General features: G+C 32.8%; 1 protein-coding gene across 10 annotated transcripts in view; it reads left to right on the forward strand.

Moving 5' to 3' along the window:
- The first annotated feature begins 18,949 nt into the window (after positions 1-18,949).
- Positions 18,950-20,892, forward strand: part of rg (A kinase anchor protein rugose) — a 742,603-nt gene continuing 740,660 nt past the window's right edge. For all 10 annotated transcript variants that reach the window (XM_072537071.1, XM_072537077.1, XM_072537078.1 and 7 more), the window contains exon 1: positions 18,950-19,112. In XM_072537071.1, the coding sequence (XP_072393172.1) occupies positions 18,954-19,112 (159 nt within the window). In that variant the 5' untranslated portion in view covers positions 18,950-18,953. The remainder of the gene's footprint in view (positions 19,113-20,892) is intronic.

Genomic DNA, 20,892 nt, shown 5'->3' on the forward strand with positions numbered 1-20,892 from the left:
ATTTCCGGAAGTACTAAAATACTCAAAAGTGCTACCTATGTCGTTCTACTACGAACGCCGTCTCTAATGTTGTGGGCGAGGTGAATGAGGGGCTTGAACGCGGTACTCGCATAGCAATTTCTCTTTGCAACTTATCGAAAGCTTTTGACTGCGTTTTACACGACACTTTGCTCCACAAATTAAATTACTATTTAATCAGAGGTATCCCTCTTAAGATTATAACTTATCTATGTATCATGCACTAGGCGATAGTGTCTAAAGGTCATCTCTCCGATTTTCCACCCGTAAAACACGGAGTCCCATAAGGTTCGGTCTTAGGACCTCTTTTATTTATTATTTATGTCAACGATTTCTCTAAATTCATATTTCGGTGCAAATCCGTACAATTCGTAGATGATACGACATACATTAGATCAGGAAAAAATAATGATGATTTAAAAATGTCTTATGAGAAAGTTTCTACTAAATCGAGCACATGGTTTGCTGCAAACAAACTAAAAGACAACTGTGATAAAACACAAAATTTGGTTATGTCTACCAGTAATTTACATAATGATCTAGATAGCAAAAAGACTGTTAAACTAGGAATGGTCGGCTCACATCTCATAACTAAAGAAAAAGCTATCAAGTTCATTATGTGTTATTCGCCAACTAGCGAGGCTTGTCATCTCTGAAACAGTAAAAATGACATATTTTTCTTTTTTCCACTCTTACCTAAACTATGGTGTAATCATATGGGGCAGTTCAACAAATGCACTTCAAATTTTTAGAATGCAATAGAAACCTATAAGGATTTTATATAGTAGAACACTGCCGACCTTTCTTTCTCAAATTCAAAATTATGCCGCTACCTACTCTATTGATATTTCAAGTTCTGACTGAAATTCACAGAAAACGGGCCCATAAAGCAGTCTAATGTTCAGGTTCACAATACGCGAAACTGTCACTACTTACGAACAAATCGCTGTCGATTACGTCTTTCAGATAAAAATTGCCTTAATTATAACTATTACAATATTTTATCAAAAAGTATTAAACAGCTAAGCTGTAATAGTTTCCAAAAAATTATAGGAAAATATCTTCTGAAACATTGCTTTTACTGCTCGGAAGAATATATGCTCATTGCAGAACATCTACTGAACTACTGAACTGTTTACCGTTACTTTGCTATAAATCTTGTTTCTGTTTAATATGTGTTCTTGTTTGTGATCTATTTAAGTTACGTTTTATATTCCTTTTTTATGTACTATGTATTTTTTTGACTTGCTACAAACATAGGTTGTATTTGTTAAGTAGTTAAATAAAGAAACTAAACTCTACATTAGAGGAATTAAATTTTTCTTATTACGTTTATGAAGTGAGGTGCCACACTGCTGCTCAATAATTTTTAATTTTTATTCTCATTTTATTACTTGAAATCTGATATTTAAAAAAAAATAGCAATAATAAGAAGTTTAATATCACTTTGAAATTTAGTTTTGGGATGAGAAAGAGAGAGAGAACAAATAAAACTTATCGATTTGCCGCGTGGTTTACAAAATGCTCCGTGTCCTTCTAGAGAAAGTTTCGAATATCCATGTATTTAAGTTAAAAATTATCTTTCTAAACAAACTTCTAAAACGTTTTGAAATGTGTGTTCTTTGCTTTTCGCATCGAGTTAGAATCTATGGAGAAGCTATGAGGATATTAACGTGTGTATTAAAAATGGCGTAGGTAGGCGTGGCTAACGATGATACCAATATGGCGGTGGGATCATGGCCGGACTCAATAATATTAAAACTATGACTAGTTATTCAGAAGATTTAATCATAATCTAAAAAAGTGCAATACATTTTTAATAAACTATGATTTATTTATCCCGCGGTAAACACTAAAAACACGATATATTATACATAAAGATAAATTAATACAGTCAAATACGATTAATCTATTCTCTGAAGTACGGGCCATTACTTTGTTTACATATTTGTATACTAACCTGTAGAACGTTATTCCTGAAGATTTTTTATTAACATTGCTTCTGCTACTGCAACTACGTTGAGAACAAGAAACGATTATTATGCACTATCGCAATATATTGTTACAGTTTCTATAAAAGTATTATAAAACTAAAAATATTCGAAAATCAACAAACGTAAACAAACATATACGATCTGTCAAAAGTGTCAAAACAATCTTAACAATATGGCCGAAGCGAGGTCGTTTTTAGTCACGTGATGCCCTCTCCATAGATTCTAACTCGATGGCTTTTCGGCATAAGCAAGAAAACTAAACTGTGACACAGTAACCAACTGTACAACTTAATTGTTTATTAAACAAGAGAAAAATGTTACGGATTTCCCAATAGTTACGTCTCAAGCCCCGATCCGGTATTTTGTCCTAGAAATCTATTCTATCTATAGTCAACAAACCATTGATATTTTATTAATGACTCAAAAATTTATTATAGAAAGGTGTAGTAATGGGTAGTAGCATGCAATTTAAAAAAAAAGAAAAATAGGCAAAAGCATTTTGTCTATAATCTGAGCTGTAGTGATCAAAATTTATAAACTGTAACACTAATTTCGCAATAAGTTTCCTTTTTTTTGACGTGACAACGTCTTAAATTAGGTTGTGGCTCGGAGTCACTCATGAAAAAGTGTAACGCCCGCTCACGTCTGTTACGATGAGTCACCGAACGAGAGAGAGGCCCGCCGGACCGGCGAATGCCTTGCGTCTCTCTCCCACTCAAACATGATCTGTCCGCTGCGCGCGCAGCACTAGAGAATTAGGCGCGTTGAATCGGTGCGTGCTTGTGTCTCTGTCTTTCTCGAGCGTTCTTGGCGTTGGAAAACCGAGAAAGCGTCATAATACAAGTTCACACGTGTGGTTAAAGTATCGTCAGCTGTGTCTGTAGTGAAAATGTGGAGTGCTTAGATTCGTCATTTACAACAACTACAACAATAAAGGTAAATAATTGTACACTAATATTTCATTATCGTAAACTATGATTGATTGCTTAATTATTGTTAGATTGACACAAAAGTTGAGAAACTGAGTTTATAGGTTATGTCATACTATTGACAAATGTTGATAGTGTTAAGTAAATTATTAGTTTAAATCACTCTGCAATCAATCGTAATTCAGTCGATTGAGAAGAAACAGCGCGTTTCAACTACAAACAACTATTGTGCAATTTAATAATATTCATATCAATAAATATTCTACCGAGAAAAAGACGTTGTCACGTAAAATCTTCGCCCGTAAAACCGACTTTACAGGCAACCGATTTTTTTTGGAAAAGCTTAAAATAAGAGTAATATATGTCTTCTCTGTATTTAGCAGAAGCTTTTATCTGATCTGACGACTTAGTAAACACATCTTCACTTCTCACTCTCAAATTTATTTCTATCTATTTACTTTTCTACCTCCGTACACGTAATTTAATATTAAATAATTCGTCGTAACTAATTCTAAAACCTACTTTAAAATTCCCTTAACATAAAAGAGCGTGATCTAAAGGACTGGCTTATTTTTGATGACATCTACGAGAGTAAATCACATTAGCTTATAGTGAGAGCTTTAATACTCTCTCATAGTTTTTGTTCTTTTTCGAGAATAAAAGCGAGTTTTTCCATTCTCTAATAGCTCAGTAGTCCATTAGTGAAGTAGTAGTGTGCCTAACCTTTTTTTATGTCGACTGTCGTCTGGGAATATACTCGATGACGTTATATTTCGTGATTAGGGAATAAAAAACAAGAACTCTCTTTAGCAAGGTTCTGAAACTAATTTCTTGTAGCATGTAAATTTTATGTTAGAATGGGATTAAGCCAAAATTATTGGTTGAATGAAAATCACATTTTTAATTAACAAATGTTTGGCGTTTCGATTTCCACTACCGAAATCGTTCTTTAAATAGTTAGTTATAGTATATATATATATATATATACAAATTCTGAAAAATATATAAAAAAAAGTTATTGTTATTGGTTATGTCATTTCAAAATTGACATGCTGGGTCTCGATCTCGTAGGCACACAGTATATAATGGCTGTATAAAATCTGAGGGTTGTGTTCTTACCCTAGGAATATCAAATTCTGATTGTTTTGTGTATTTTGTGTTATATGTTTGTGTAAAAAACTGTTTCGTAATTGTGGTTGAGTACGTAAATTGAGCAAAACAGATTTTGTGTTTATGTGTATTATTTGTTGCATGCGTGTTGTGTGTAAGATCGTAGATGATATTTTTTGGCCTCCCATTACTCCGCTATTGTTAGTATATTCTTATTGTTGACTTCTTCTTTTAGTATTAACAACCAAACCCTGCTGCATTCTGCTGATGGGTTTGCTACACATTTTTCTTTGTTGAGTAGGATAAGGACTGCTTCTTTGACTTTCCTTCTTTCATAAATGAAGTAGCTCTGGGCAGGTCATGTAGCGAGACACATAGAACAAGGGTGAACTTAGAAATTCACAAAATGAAACCAAGAAAGTCAAAGAGAAGTGTACTCTGTGTGCCCTCAAAACAGGTGCATAGACATAAGAGAAAAAACAGATAAACGGTGGATAAGAATCGTGCAGGATAGAAATCAGTGGAAAGAAGTGGAAGACGCCTATGTCTAGAAATGAGTCGATACATACTGAGGAAGGAGAAGAAGGAAAACATGTCAAAAACTTGTATCCTCACAATCGAAATCAAAAAACGGCTGTCAGCACAGCCTTAAACATTTTGAAAAGAATTTCGTTCGTATACATTTCAATGTCATCAAGAACTAATAGAATGCGATGCTAAGAGACGAGCGAAATTTTGTTATGAAATTTTATAGAGGGCAAATGTGGACAGGCAATTTTTAAAAAACATTTTTTTTTAACGATGAATGTACATTTATGTACATTAAATAATGAACCAAATGTTCAAAATTATAAGGTTTTGTCGACAAGAAAGCCTGAGGATATTATTGAAAACAGTAACTAATATTATCGAAAAATAAATGTTTAGTTATCAATATTTAGACACAATGTACCTAAATAAAGCATTACAGAGTTTATTTCTTTAACTTTATTGCTTTTTAAACAATAAATCATAAAATAAAAATATCAACAATTCAAATATTGGTAATATCAACTTCACTGTGCAGTGGCGCACCTAGAATTTTCTTGGTGGGGGGTTGGTTGGGCACCGAATTTTTTTTTATGCTACCTCCATTTTAAGTCCTTACTAAAGATAGCAGTTTCAAAGATTCAGGTATCTGTTATCCTGCCTACCAACTAAAACCACCCTCTCCTACTTGTGCGCAGTTGACTGTCGCACGTACTCCGAAAGTGGCATGGCCGCTGTAAGGCTGACGACATTTTTAGAACTCCCCCTTCTCTTATCTAGATCTTATCTCTGTCGTTGATCCGGTTATTGTTTCTCTTCTTCTTCTTTCATCCCTTCTTACTTCTCGCCATCTTCACGATCATCTCCCTCACAGTCACAGGGTTCATACCTATTTCTCTATACATTCTGTTTCTTTCCACTGCACATCTATTACACTCCAGTATTTTGTGAGTAACTATGTCGGAATATTCACAGTATAGGCATTTATCTGTATCTGTCTTTCTAAACCTATAAAGATAGGCCCTAAAACAGACAATCTACCCAGTTACTTAGGCTCGGGATCAGCATCTTGGTCCACTGGGCAGCATCTTCCATGTTGTTCCACTCTTCTTGCCATATTTCCATTGATGTTTCTATTAATTCTTTTTTTAGTTGTTGTCAAATGCTCCTTCTCTCATAGAGATGTCTCCATTGTACTGCTAACACTTACAGAGGAACACAACCCGTGATAGTCCACAAGGTCACCGCAGATACAGTCCTGTAGGAGCATTCTACTCCTACCAGACTCGTTCTGTCTACTCTTATCATTAATCTAATATTAGGTATCTATATCTAAATATAATGAAAAACATTAATTTAAATCCTAAATTGTATTTTAGATAATAATTTGTAAACAAATAAAATCAAAAAATGTCTAAACGGCGTTGCTTTAGAGCCATATAGTTTATTACCTTTTCTTCATCTATTTAAATGTCCTGATGAAACATCAAAGCTTAAATCATTAAGTCTCTCTTCGCTAATACAATTTCTTAAATAAGTCTTTAGTACTATCAGCGATAAAAATAACCTTTCACATGTACAGGTCGCTACAGGTAATTTAATTATTAAATTAGCTTTTTGGATTTTTTGTATTCTGTGTGAAAGACAAGTTACATTTTTCTACTATTCGTTATATATTTCTTACTTTATATGCCTCAAAAACCCCCTGGGTGCGCCACTGTCATTGTGACCAAACGCAACACGTTATACACATTCTGCAATATAGGTGGCCTAACTTTTACAACAATACTTTGGCAAATTTATTATATTGTTGGAAATTTTCAAATGTGTGCAATTCGTAAAACAATTTTAACATTTGTTTTCAATACAGATTTCAGCCCTCTACTAAAAGTATCTCATGACTTTTGATATAGAATAATTAGGAAAGCACGGATTCAACAGTTTAGATTAGAATTTCGCATTGAGTTTCCTATGGCCCGTTTGACGACTCACCCTTGTTAACATGGAACAAACTTAACTTTTTTTTGTAATGACACAATCTGTATATTTTTACATTTTTGAACTCGATGGCATAGTTTTTTTTTTAATACAAGGTTTGGCAGTGTTATACGAGGTAATTTAAAAGATAATTACGCTTTTTTAGCAAAATTTATACCCTGTAGAATTGTAGAGATTTGTTATCAAAAATCATATTTATGTTCAAAAGATTTTTAATATGGTATACTATTGTGGATAATTAATAACATAGCGAAATATTAAATTTTATATACAGGGTGGGTCGAAATCCGGAATGAGTATTTTCTGAGTATTCTTAAATGGAGCACGCTGTATTTTAGTATTTTAATGAAATGTGTTTTTTCATACTATATTATTTACAAAGCATTTCCCATACCTAACTGCTTTAATTTGTGAGTAACATTAATTGCAACAAAAATTAGGTGAAATTTTATCAGATTGGCCGTGAAAATACGTAATAATCGAGACTGATCCTTAATTTGTTAATATTTAATAAGATATCAAAATACCTAAGTAGTTAAAAGTTACATGACGTTTAATATATAAATCAAATTAAATGAAAAACAAAATATTTACTTAACAAAAATAACACAAAAATCGTTGAATTTATAATGAATGTTCAAAATAGCCTCCGTCAACGTCAATACAATACATAATTGCAAACGATCTTCAAAGGAGCCAGTTACACTAGTTAATATATTTCTGTTTAATTTCATACATTAATTTCTAATTCTTTCATTTATATCTATTTTAGTTGTAGATGGTGTTTATACACCCCATATTTTATTTAACCCCAAAAAATAAAAGCTTGTTTAACTTTGGAGATCGTGGAGGCCACCTTCTCGCTCCTTCCATTGTATATCCACATTCTCTTATATATTTTTAAAGATACTATTGTCCATTTCCATCATATTGATAGCACATTATGTATGCAAATCCCTAAACTGTTGATACGGGTGACTCAATGAAAAATAGATATTTGTCAACAAGTTTACAGAAGTATATAGGAAAACAATTTAAATTGAGTATGACCACCAGGTATAAAGCTTGAAGCAGAATAGAATACAATAGTTTTGAGGGTTACTAATTCCTAAATAAAGTTGCCAGTGTCGGAGTGATGGAGATTAACAGGTACTAATGAATTTGCAAGAAATGTAAGATGTTTATTTTATTGGTTATATATAAAATAATTTGTGGCCGTAACAGGGGCCGATTTGTTAAAAAGTGAATATTATTTTAATCAAATTCCATTACAGATTCACTGCTTTCTTCAGAATCTAAGGAATCTTCAACTCCAATGTTAATTTTTACCGGTTCCAGCATTGCATCAGTCATATTATCCAAATTCCACATTTTATTTTCTTCCTTGTGAGCATGACTAACAGCATTTTTCCAATTTTCTGGAGTTACTTCTGATAAGGAATGTTCTAATAATTGTTGTAAGTCTTCTAATTTAAAAGTTTTGTTGTTGCGTCCGACTTCACCCTTTACTTGAGACCATATATTTTCTATTGGATTCAGATCACAGTGGTATGGGGGTAAACTTAAAATAATTACATCACGGTTTAATGCCATTTCATCAATTATATATTTTTTATAAGCTGCTTTATGTTGCCTTACAATAGGTAATAATTCCTTTTTTGTCGAATTCTCCTTGTACTCAATTGCGTGTTTATCCAACCATTCGATTATCTCTCCTTTTTTCCATGCCGTTGTTGGCAATTTTTCTGCTAGTCTTGAATGGTAACTAGCATTATCCATGACTATGACACAATTTTTTGGAATTAAATCCAACATTTGCTCAAAATATTCTTCAAAAACGTCAGCAGTCATTTCCTCGTGGTAATCTTTGGTTGATTTTGAGGCAAAACTTAATAATCCACCATTGACAAAACCGTATTCGTTTCCAATATGGGTTATTATGAGTCTGCGTCCTTTTCCAACGGGAATATTGTTTGTTCCAGTAGATACACCTTCGATGAATGCCTGACGGGAACTTTTCACATTTGGATCAACCCATAGATATGGTACAGAATGACCTTCATTTAGCCAAGTCTCGCCCAAATAAAAAATTGTTTTCCCTTCTTCTCGGTACTTTTTAATAGTTCTTAGATAATCTCGTCTCCAACATACAATGTAATCTTTTTTAATTAAAACGGATTTTCTTTTATTCTTTTGCCAACGAAATCCCATCTCTCTCAATAGTCCCCATAATTTCTTGTTACTTATGATTGGTAACTCTTGGTTTTCTCTAATTAATGTTTGGATTTTGTCCAATGTTGGAAATTCTTTGTTAAAAAAAATGAGTGGACGCTGCGTCTTATCATGTTTTTATGTATTTATTCAATTTCCAAGGGTTTACTCCCTCCACTCTTCTTGGGAGATGAAACAGTTCCTCCTTTTCTTTCTTTTAGGAATCTATAAATTGTTACTTCTCCAACCCCTGTCATATTTGAACACATGTTAACGATTTCACGAACATTACTTTAAGGGCGTTGATGTACAAGTGCATCGTGTACATTTAATATTATATTTTTCTCTCTTAGACTGAAGGCACCTTTAAAACTACACTTAACCGGGATAAAACCTGTTGTCGACGTCATTTTTAAATGCAAATAACAAAATATCGACACCAAAAACGTAGGTAGGTAAGACATGAACAATGTACATCTACAAACTAAATGGAAGATGCAAACAATTTCTAATTTATATTATTGGCATAAGCTGTAATGTGGCATAAAAACTACTTAAACTATCATTAGAGAAGCTTTATCAGTATTCCAGGTATTCAAAGAAGGTATTCTTTTTGTGTCAGGCGATAACTTGTATAGAAAACAATAATCACCTTTAAATTACTGTTTACATTAATTTATTTCGTGAAACATTGAATTCTCTCGTTAATCACCCGTGTATAATTAACAATAATCGTGTGGCATATATACCGACGTTTTTTACGCACAAAAAAGGTATAGTGAGATTAGTGGACACTTATTTTACAAAAGATTTTTTAAAAGATAATGAATTGTTGACGGCATCTTAAAATATTCATTTTTTTTATTTCAAAATAAGTATAGGGTGACGCCTATGGTTTTTTGACCTGTTGAGGATTTGTATACATAATGTGCTATCAATATGATGGAAAAGGACTATACGTGAAATAATTTCGGCTATTCTTTGACCAAAATATGTAGATACATTGTTCCGTTTACTTGATCCTCGAAAAAGAAGGGTCATATGATATAATTTTCAGGAATTCCATCGCAAACATTTAATGATCATGTTGTTTGACTGTGAAAGGCAATGTTTTTGTAAATTAGAAGTTGAGTATCTAATAGTGGAAATTATGTCTGTTTACAATACCATTCTTATGGAAAGTAGCTTCATCTCCAAATAAAACGTATTCCCAGAAACATGTATTATTCTCAATTTGTTCCTGTGCCCACCGACAAAATTCTACTATTTTATTATAGTTATTATCATTAAGCTCTTGGTGCAACTGTACATGATGTGGATACATCTTGTTCTTTTTTAAAATTCTTCCTACACTGCGATCACTAATTTCAAGAGCATGTGCAATGTCCCTCGTACTAACATATGCGGATTCTCAGTGATATTAATAAGTACATTTAACTAATTTTCTTCATTTACAATATTTTTTGTTAGTTTAGATATTTCTTTATTTACGTGTCCAGTCCAAAACTCTTCTAGTAAACTTTGAAAAGCTTCTTTTCTTGGTTGTCACCTATCTAGGAATTGCTAATCATAAATTCTTATTGCTAATGGCACATTGTTATGTGCTCTTGGCACAAAACCTATATCAATGCGTCAGTGTGTCAGTAATAGTAACAAAACAACAGGAACTATAAAAATTGTCTAGTGTTAAACTTTTAACCAAGTTTAGTTCGAAGACATAGCAAACTAGGTAGAATAATATGTTTTTATTGGTATTTTTTATATCAACAATCCTAACTATTTAAGTATTTTGATATCTCATCTAATGCTAACAAATTAAGGAGAAGTCTAGATGTATTCTTTTCGAAAAATTGGTTTTGATTGGATATTTTGATGGTCAAACTGATAAAATTTCACCTAATTTTTGTTGCAGTTAATGTTTGGTTTAAACAATCACGAATAACTCACAAATTACAACTGATAGGTATAGGAAATGCTTAATAAATAATAAAGTGTTATAAAGTAATATTTCATTACAATACTAAAATACAGGGTGTTCCGTTTAAGAAACCTCAGAAAATACGGATTCCAAGTTTCGAGCAACCCTGTATATTAAAATTAAATATTTCGCTTTGTTAATAATTTTAGACAATACTGGAATATATTAAAAATCTTTTAAACATAAACATATTTTTTATTATCAAATCTCTACAATTCTACATGGTGTTAATTTTGCTACAAAATTAATAAAAAAGAGTAATTATCTTTTAACTTACCTCGTATAACACTTCCAAATCTTATATTGAAACAACGAGAACATCGAGGAGAGTCCAAAATCGTAAAAAACAGGTTGTTCAATTAAAAAAGATAAAAATGGAAAAGACAGTTAAGATTTTATTTCACGTATAGGGAGCTTGCGCATCCGTTTATACGTATTTCAGCCCAATAGGCATCATCAGAACGGCTTTCGCAAACGCTCTGAACGTGAAATAAATCTTTTCTGTCTTAGGAAGCAACTCTAACATGGCTTCGTATAGACGCAATATAGCGACATCTAATAATAAAATCGTAGACTAATTTTAGAAACCAAATTCAAGAATTCCGCTTTAATCTGTGCCTTCTAAGAATTGCAAGGCAAAACAGACGTTGATAAAGATGTTAAGAGAGACATGGGGAATCTAAAAATTGCATTCCACAACATATCTCCTCAACTAAGCAAAATTCTTAGCGAATTGGTTTCTATATAGTATTCCTACAGAGTATATCGAAATAAAAATGGAAAAGACAGTTAAGATTTTATTTCACGTATAGGGAGCTTGCGCATCCGTTTATACGTATTTCAGCCCAATAGGCATCATCAGAACGGCTTTCGCAAACGCCCTGAACGTGAAATAAATCTTTTCTGTCTTAGGAAGCAACTCTAACATGGCTTCGTATAGACGCAATCTAGCGACATCTAATAATAAAATCGTAGACTAATTTTAGAACGCAATCTAGCGACATCTAATAATAAAATCGTAGACTAATTTTAGAAACCAAATTCAAGAATTCCGCTTTAATCTGTGCCTTCTAAGAATTGCAAGGCAAAACAGTAATTTCTAAAATTAGTCTACGATTTTAAAAAAGATAAGTTTGTTCCACCCCGTCAATATGGGCGGCCCTGTATATTTGAAAATATTTTTAGAGCATGGTCCTATCTGTGTTCCAACTTTTACATAAATAATTTTTTTTTAGGCAAAGAGAGAACTTAAAATGTCTCAAGAAACGCAGAATATGCAATTAGAATCCTCTAATTTTGTATGCAAACTTGAATTTTCTCTTAATTACCTATTCTACCTCAATACTTGGGAGCCTAACAGATATACCCCACACATGGCATTCTGCAACAAATTAAGCTTGCAATTTACTGTCTCTAAAGCAGACACACAAACACAAAGTTTCTCCAAGTACCGCCACACGCAGAAACGGAATAGTAGAACTAGTAAGAGAAGTAATTAGTGACAGATATATAATATATATATATATATATATATATATATATATATATATATATATATATATATATATATATATATATATATATATATATATATATATATATATAATCCTAAACCCATTTACCTTAAGGTGACAGATATAACTGAAATAAATAACAGAAGAAATGTGGAATCCAAGCCAATTCAAATAAGTTATTAAAAATAGGGTAAATGTCAAACTAGAAACATTAGAAACAAGAAGACAACAGGTGATTGTGAATCGATTGAGAATTGGACACACAAAATCTAATAACGAAAGAACTATCACCCGAATGCTTCTACTGTTAATGTAGACTGAACGTGAAGGACGTTGCCACAAAATGTCCTCTTCATTTCATCTATAATAACAAACTCTATACAGAGCAGCCAAGTAAACTGAAGTACATACTTAGAAACTTGATTATATACTGTAATTTAGAAAACTTGATTATATAGTTCGCTTAAAAATCTATACCAATCTGATAAACAAATTCTAATAATGAGACTGTAAACTCGAAGTTTGACGAATACGGTAGTGTAATATTAAACAAGAAACAACACAGAGACTATTTATAAGTTACTTTAATTATAACAGTTTTTATTATTATTGAATATTGAAATATACGCAGATAACCTACAATATAAATAGAACAGGTAAACTCGTTTTACCACGGATTACGGAGGTTGTTTGCCAGTACCGTACTCCAATTAATCAAATGATTGCTAAAAATGAATAGTTCTATTTAATCTGAAACTTTTCTTCTAACAATACACCAAATAGTTTCTCTTCAAATCAATTAAATGGATCGCCTACATACTCTTCCATAACCAATCAATCGTATTTCCATCAAGAAAACCAGCAATAATATTCAATGCAATTGAATATATCAAACTACAAGATTACCTGTCCGCTTCTTCTACAATCAACCCACATTATTTTCTTTATGAGTTTTTTGTTCTGAGTATGTAGATATTTAGCAAGTGACAAACTAGTTGACGATTTTATAAACAAAAATAAAAAAATTAAAATAAACCAACTTTTACAGGCCAGTAGACTAGTTAGTCCCAATCAGCGATTAGTATTGTCCAATGTCTGTCCCAAAATCCCACACTCAGTTCTAATATCTGCATTAACATCACATGGATTAAATCTTCTGTCGCCTTTAAAATTCCTGAGAATAGGCACATCAATACCACAATTCCAGTATATTTTGAGCTTCAGACGCCAAACCTATATATCTCCACTAAATAACCAGACCCTACCTAATGCATTCCTTGTCACACATGAGAAAAGGACATGCATGATTTACTATCATTAGATAACCAAGCTTGCAAGCAAACCAAGCAAACATGTAAGCAAACCAACCACTTAACAAAAAACTGCTCAATTACTACTACGATTACAACAGATAATTCAACATTAACTAATCGATTTCCTAACAGAGACCCAATTGAAAAGACAACTAATCTACCAATTCAAAAAATCCAAAAAACACTCATCAACAACGATCAAAAAGTGGTATCCCCATTTGGACTAATTTCCAGGCGAGATAATATTGAGCATAATAATTATATATTTAAAAAGTTGTTTTTCAACTATTGTTTTTTCATTTTCTTTGATGGTGCATACATTTTACGTTTCATCTTAGGATACATTTCAGGATCTAATTCAGTATGAATGAGAGTAAGATGAATGTTTGCGGAAGAATGGGACTTTAAATTGGCGTTATTTTGTATAATTCATCAGAAAAATTTATGAAATTATACAAATTTGTAGTGAAAATTATTCTTTGAAAACCCTCTATAATATTGCTTTTATATCATTTTATTGTAAAATGACTACAAAAAAGGTCCAAAAGAAAATTTGTTAAAAAGTTTTTAGTTATTTTTGATAATAATTTTTTTATTTTTCAGTTTACGATAAAGAGTAATGGAATAAAGTTATAGATAATTTCATTTGTAACAAATAACGGCTTATAAAATTTTCTGTAGAGTTGTTAGTTTACGAGATACAGCGCTAAAACCCTTTGCAACCCTTTTTCCAAGATGGCGATAATTCAAGAACTCGGTCAACTTCAGAGCTCTGTAAAATCCAAACAAGTTAATGAAATTAAACAAATTTTTAGTTAAAATTATTTTTTAAAAACTCTCTATAATATTGCTCTGATGTCATTTTATTGTGAAATTATCAGAAAAAAAGTTATAAGACCCAATAGAAAATTTGTTCCAAAATTTTTAGTTATTTTTCTTTGTAACTTACTTATTTTCCATTTTACGATAAAAAGTAATAGAAATAAAGTGGTAGACAATTTAATTTGCTAAAAATTACATCTGATATAATTTTTTGTACGGTTGATAGTTTACGAGATACAGCGCGAAGACCTTTTGCACTCCTTTTTTCACTATGGCGACCGGTGGACAAGGGTCCAACTCCACAAACTTAAACTTAATTTTATACGCACCCTCCCAATACGTAAAAAAATAAAATTGTGTCTTCTAATGGCTTACACCTGGACCTACAATGGAGCAACGTTCTCAATGCAGGTGGAATATTACTATGATGGCTGACTACCTCTGGAAGCTCTGAACTGTAATCTAGAGGAATCTATATCTAGAATCCCAAGAAAAGGGAAGTTTCTTTTGACTTAATGGCAAGTAACATTGTATGAGATTAGAAGACGTGTTAAAATTACTAAAGGAAAAAAATCCGCCCAACAAGATGATAGAGATATTTAAAGACATTAATACAAAGAACAAATCTAGAATGAACCAACATCGGAAGTAGAAATCATCTCGGGAATCCGTCATGGTGATAGCTTGAGCCCATTACTTTTTAACTTAGTAATCGACAATATCATAGAAGAGATTTGAAGTACAGGACAAGGATATAAGATGGGAGAAAAACAAATAAAGATCACCTGCTTTGCAGACGACACAATATTAATCTCCGTTAGTGAGGATAATAGACAGAGCATGGCAGGGACATTCAGCACAGTGGCGAAGAACTACAACATGAAGATATCAACAGCTAAGACCAAATCCCTGGTAGTAAATTCTGGTAAAATAGAGAAGGGAACCAAGAAAATGCAAAATAGTAATTAACTATAAAATATTTGAACAACTCTCAAGATTCGAATATCTTGCGAGTCGAATTATCTGCTATGTAAATCTTAAAGAGAGCGTCCCAAAGCAGGCAAAAAAGCGGCTTACGTGTTAGTATGCCCGAGGGATGTAATCTGGATAAATAAAAATATGCGGCTCGAAGGGAAAGTACGTATATATAAATCGTGTCTAAGGCTGATAAATTACTTACGCGATAGAAACAAGAGCCTACACAGCGAAAACCAAGACAATATTAAGAACATAAGAAACATATGCGGTATTCTATTACTGAGATTTAGAATACTGAACGATCGAACAAGATATCTATGTAACATACTAGACATAGTATGTTGAGGAACACAGAAAAGACCAGGATGGAATCAGCATGATGTCACGAGATAGGGCAGAGCAATAGCAAAGGATTTAAAATCAACAGACAAGAAACCACTAGAAAGACCCTGTAAAATGCGGCGAGTTAGCTCGCAGAACATCAGAGCTACAAATACAAGCTCAAAATCGGTGAAGAACAGGCCAAGAGGCCTAATATAAGAAAGAAGAAGAAGTGTTTTGTTAACATTTTTTGTGAAATCCTCTAAAATCTTGTTGTTTATGTCGAAGCAATACTTTTAGATGGTATAAATAATTTGGCATTCATATCTTACAAATGACAAATGACCTTACATTACCTTGAACACAGTTTTCTTGCTTTATCAGACGAATGACTATACACTTTAGACATAACGCTTGAATCAGTGTGTGAGTTTACTTACAAATATTTAGCAGTTTAGTGTGTTAAATTTAACTCAATGGCTCATTCATGAGTATGCGATGCACCTCCTAGAATTTTAAAAATAATATGGTTTTTATAGCAGAAGTTTACAAGAATGTAACACTGTGATTTACATAACTGTACTGTAGTCTTTTTGAACAGTTTTTTTGAACGTTTGGTAAACGAGACAGTCGGCATAAAAGTGAACGGAAGTTTAATTAACAACATTAGGTATGCTGACGATACAGTCGTAATAGCCGATAACTTGGTTCCAAAGCTATGGTGAGAATAGATGGAGATATTACGCAGGCCTTTGATATTGAAAATGGAGTTAGACAAGGTGATGCCTTATCAACAACACTTTTTAATCTAACTTTAGAAGCTGTTGTTAGAAAACTTGATATAAACGGCTGTATTAATACAAGATCAATGCAAATATGCGCATATGCGGATGATGTTGCCATAATAAGCCGCAACAAAAGGGTATTAATCGAAAAAGTTATAGAACTGAAACAAAAAGCTGTTACGTTTGGTCTATATATAAATGAAAGCAAAACAAAATATATGGAGTGCACAAAATCGAATGAATATGAGAATCTGAAGGTAGACAACCATACCTACAAATATGCCTCCACTTTTCCCTACCTAGGCTCAATAATAAATGACAACAACAACATCAGACAAGCACGGATTCTTAGCGGTAATAAGTTCTTTTATGCATACAAAGACTTAATGAAAACTAAGTTACTGAATCGTGAGTCTAAGCTTAGAATCTACAAAATAGTAATTAGACCAGTGGTCACATATGGATGTGAAACGTGGACCCTCTCAACCACTGATGAAAATCAACTGAGAATATTTGAGCGCAAAATACTATGGAAGATATTTGGACCAACCCAATGCAGCGATAGTTCGTGGAGAATTAAAATGAACCACGAGCTGGATGAACTAATACAGAGCGCAGATATTGTCAGATTTATAAAGTCACAAAGATTAAACTGACTTGGTCACCTAGAAAGAATGCCAGATAATCAAGCTGTAAAAGTAGTCCAGAGATGGAAGCCCAAGGAAACAGAACAAGAGGAAGGCCCCGTAAAAGATGGATAGACGATGTAGAGAGGGATCTTAAAACCATGAACATCAGGCAGTGGCGAAGGAAAGTATCCGACAGGGTAGAATGGAAGAACATTGTTAAGCAGGCCAAGACTCACAAAGGGTTGTAGCGCCATTAGAATAAGAAGAAGAAGAAGGTATGCCGACGATACAGTCATAATAGCCGACAACTTGGAAGACTTAGAAAGAATACCTAATGAACAAAATAATAAGATATAGTGGAGAATATCGGACTCTCTCTTAACATAAAAAAAACCAAATTCATGAAAATTAGCAAGAAGAACAATAGAAACGAAATATTAACGTAATATGGCACGGCCAGCGTAAGGCGGCCAGCAGATTGAGAGACTAAAAAGATATACTTACTTGGGAACGATAATCAGATAAAATAACGATTATACTGCAGAAACAAGAGTCAGAATTGAAAAAGCACGTGCCAACTTCGTGAAAATGAAAAAGATTATATGCAGCAAAGACATTGGCCCTCAGAATAAGGCTAATTAAATGCTATGTACACAGTGTACTGTACTATAGAGCTGAATCATGGACATTAAACCGGAATACAATAAATCGACTTAACGCGTTTGAAATGTGGACATTTAGAAGATTGTTAAGGATTCCATCGGTAGATAGTCACGAATACAGAAGTGTTAAGGAGAATAGGCAGAGAGAGGGAAATGGAAAATACAATAAAAGAAAGAAAATTGCAATATCTCGGACATGTGATGAGAGGCGAAAGATACATCTTGAGACTCATAATTCAAAAAAAATAGAGGGTAGGAGAAGCGTAGGAAGAAGTCGCGTTTCCTGGTTGAAGAACCTGAGAGAGTGGTTTGGATGCAGCTCAAGGCAATTCTTCAGAGCAGCTGCCTCGAAGGTCAGAATAGCCATGATTATTGCCAATCTTCGTCGCGGAGATGGCACTTAAAGAAGAAAAAGAAGTCTTTTTGAGTATTTCTTCTTCTGCATTTATTTCTTTGCTTATTAACCAAGCTAACTGGTAGTGTTCTGTTGCTAATGGTTCCTTTAATTTTGCATGGTCATCAGCATTGTTCATCTCAATCAAAATTATCTTAGTCCCTTCTCTTCTTTGTTTTCGAATTTCTCTTAAATATCGCCTCCTTCAAGAAATTATTTTTTCTTTCCTTTTAAGCACAGATTGTCTATCGATTTTCTCCCAAATTAAGTCTAATTCGTACAAAATTTTCCACATTTTGTGTCTTTTTATGTTTGGTGAAATTTCGTCCTGTCCAACTTGTTTAGAAATCTGTTATACTTAATGTCTACAAGGCGAAAAGACCTTTTTGAAAATTAAAATTTATAATTTACCCTGTATATATATATATATATATATATATATATATATATATATATATATATATATATACATATATATATATTAAGTCGAGAATGTATAACGAAACAAGTTAGAATGTGCAAAATATTTTTGGTATTGATATTTTGATCGTTTAATTTTATTTTAACTAAAGCGGACGCCAGCTGAAATCACACATATAAAATTTCCAATGACACATTCTAGAAAATACCATTTTATTAACACCGGAATACCTTTAGTTAACCGTTCCACCTAATCACACCGAGCTCCTATTATTAATGCACACACACCTTTACATAATAAACTGCCAACCTGTCCCACTGTCGGATGTCAACATTTCACATCGGCAACATGGCCGTGACCGAGAGTGTATACACAGAGTTAGACCAGCTCGAAATAAGTGATCTAATTAATGTAATTCTCACGAAAAAATTACCTCCGGATATAAATTTAAGTGAAAGTACGCGAAAAGTGATAGTGGACGACGAATCTGGGGAGTTTAACGAACGGGTGAGTCGTATTTTTATGATTACATGTCAGCTTTTGAGGTTAACCAAAACAAATCAACACTGTCCATCAAAATGGTTTTATATCTTTCTATAATACTTCGTAATATTTGTAGAGTCATTAATAATTAAGAATTGACTAATTTTATAATTCAAATTTGTTGAAAATAGCTGGTTATAATAACCATAATGCAAAACATATTTAGGCGCTGTTGCCATAGCTTGGAAAAGTAGGACTATAAAATTTTTATTTGACACGACTACCTTTAGTTTTCTTATCACCTAATCTTTTGTGTAATTTAAATATTTTTATGGGTAATATAGTAAATATATAACGTAATTTTTAATGATCGCCGGTAAATTTATTTTTTAATGGTGTGTTGGGTAGATAATATTTAGGAAACATTTGAGATATATGGTGTGAGGAAGTAGATCATATCTTTGTGTTCATTGATTGTTTTTTTTTCTGCCGTCACTCGCTGCAACAATTTTTTATATGGTCTTCCACTTTTAGTACCAGCTTTCGTAGTAGCAGTTAGTGTCAGCAACTATTGTGATGTAGTCTTGTTGATTTCTGTCCTTTAGCGATGGTTGTTGTTGCTATGCTACTGAACCATATACGTCCATAACTTCGTTTTTTATTCTCTTGCGTCAGATATCTCCTTTCATTTTCCCCCTGTTTACCTGATTCCTGCCTGGTACCACTTTCTGCTATTCTGTTATTTGTCTTGTGCATTCTTTCGTCATTCGATGATGTTGTTTTCTTTTCATTTGTATTTTGATCGGAAACATTTATTGACTTCAAATGGCATGATATATCATATGACATCCTGCTTTCTTCTTCTTTAAGCCGTCCTTGTACTCTTAGTGCCTCTGTATTTAACTACAGTATGATATTTTGCTCCGCTCATCCGCAGAGATCTTTCGCGCAGCAGTTTCCAAAACTACAATTGCCATTTGGATCGCCAACCTTCGAAAGGAGACGGCGCAATGAGAAAAAGATGATATTTTGCACATTTTTCTACGAATTGTCCAATTCTCTGTTGCCTTTTTTTGTTGTAATTACATTGTCACTTTTATTTTATTGACATTATGAAACTGTTAAATGGTTACTATCTTCATTTCCATAAATCTTAATATGAAAAATTGGAAAGGGAGGTCAATGAATGTTGTCCAAAATCACTACAAGAGCAAGACTGCAATACCCCAATATTTGAGGAGAACTGTTTAACTAGTGTATCCTTCCTATCATTATGTGGAGCTTAGCCTGTCTCATAACTTCACAGCTGGCCCAGGAGTCCTGGAACCTTGGCAAAAGAAGACCAGAACTTAAGGGCCTGTCTTGCCAGGGTGCCAACCGGTTCGTTTCCTTATACGCCTGTGTGCCCCGGTACTTACCCATACCAAGTTAACTCTATTGGTCAGCAAGTGTCAAGGTCAGCAAGTCATCATTAACATCAGCAAGTGCTCTCTTGCACTCAAAAACCAGCTTCGAAGTGACTTTGGACTTTTCCAAATCCCTTAGCGCTGCTTGACTGATATATATATATATATATATATATATATATATATATATATATACCTATATATATATATATCTATATATATATATATATATATACATATATATATATATATATATATATATATATATATATATATATATATATATATATATTCGTATTTTAAAAACATGTCAACTAAATATTATTTTGCTACGATTGAGTTCTTTATTTATCCGTTTTTATTTTAATGGTTTATTTTTTACAGAAAAATTATGAATG

Source organism: Diabrotica undecimpunctata, chromosome 7, assembly GCF_040954645.1.
Source record: "Diabrotica undecimpunctata isolate CICGRU chromosome 7, icDiaUnde3, whole genome shotgun sequence".
In the NCBI taxonomy this organism is placed as follows: Eukaryota; Metazoa; Arthropoda; class Insecta; order Coleoptera; family Chrysomelidae; genus Diabrotica; species Diabrotica undecimpunctata.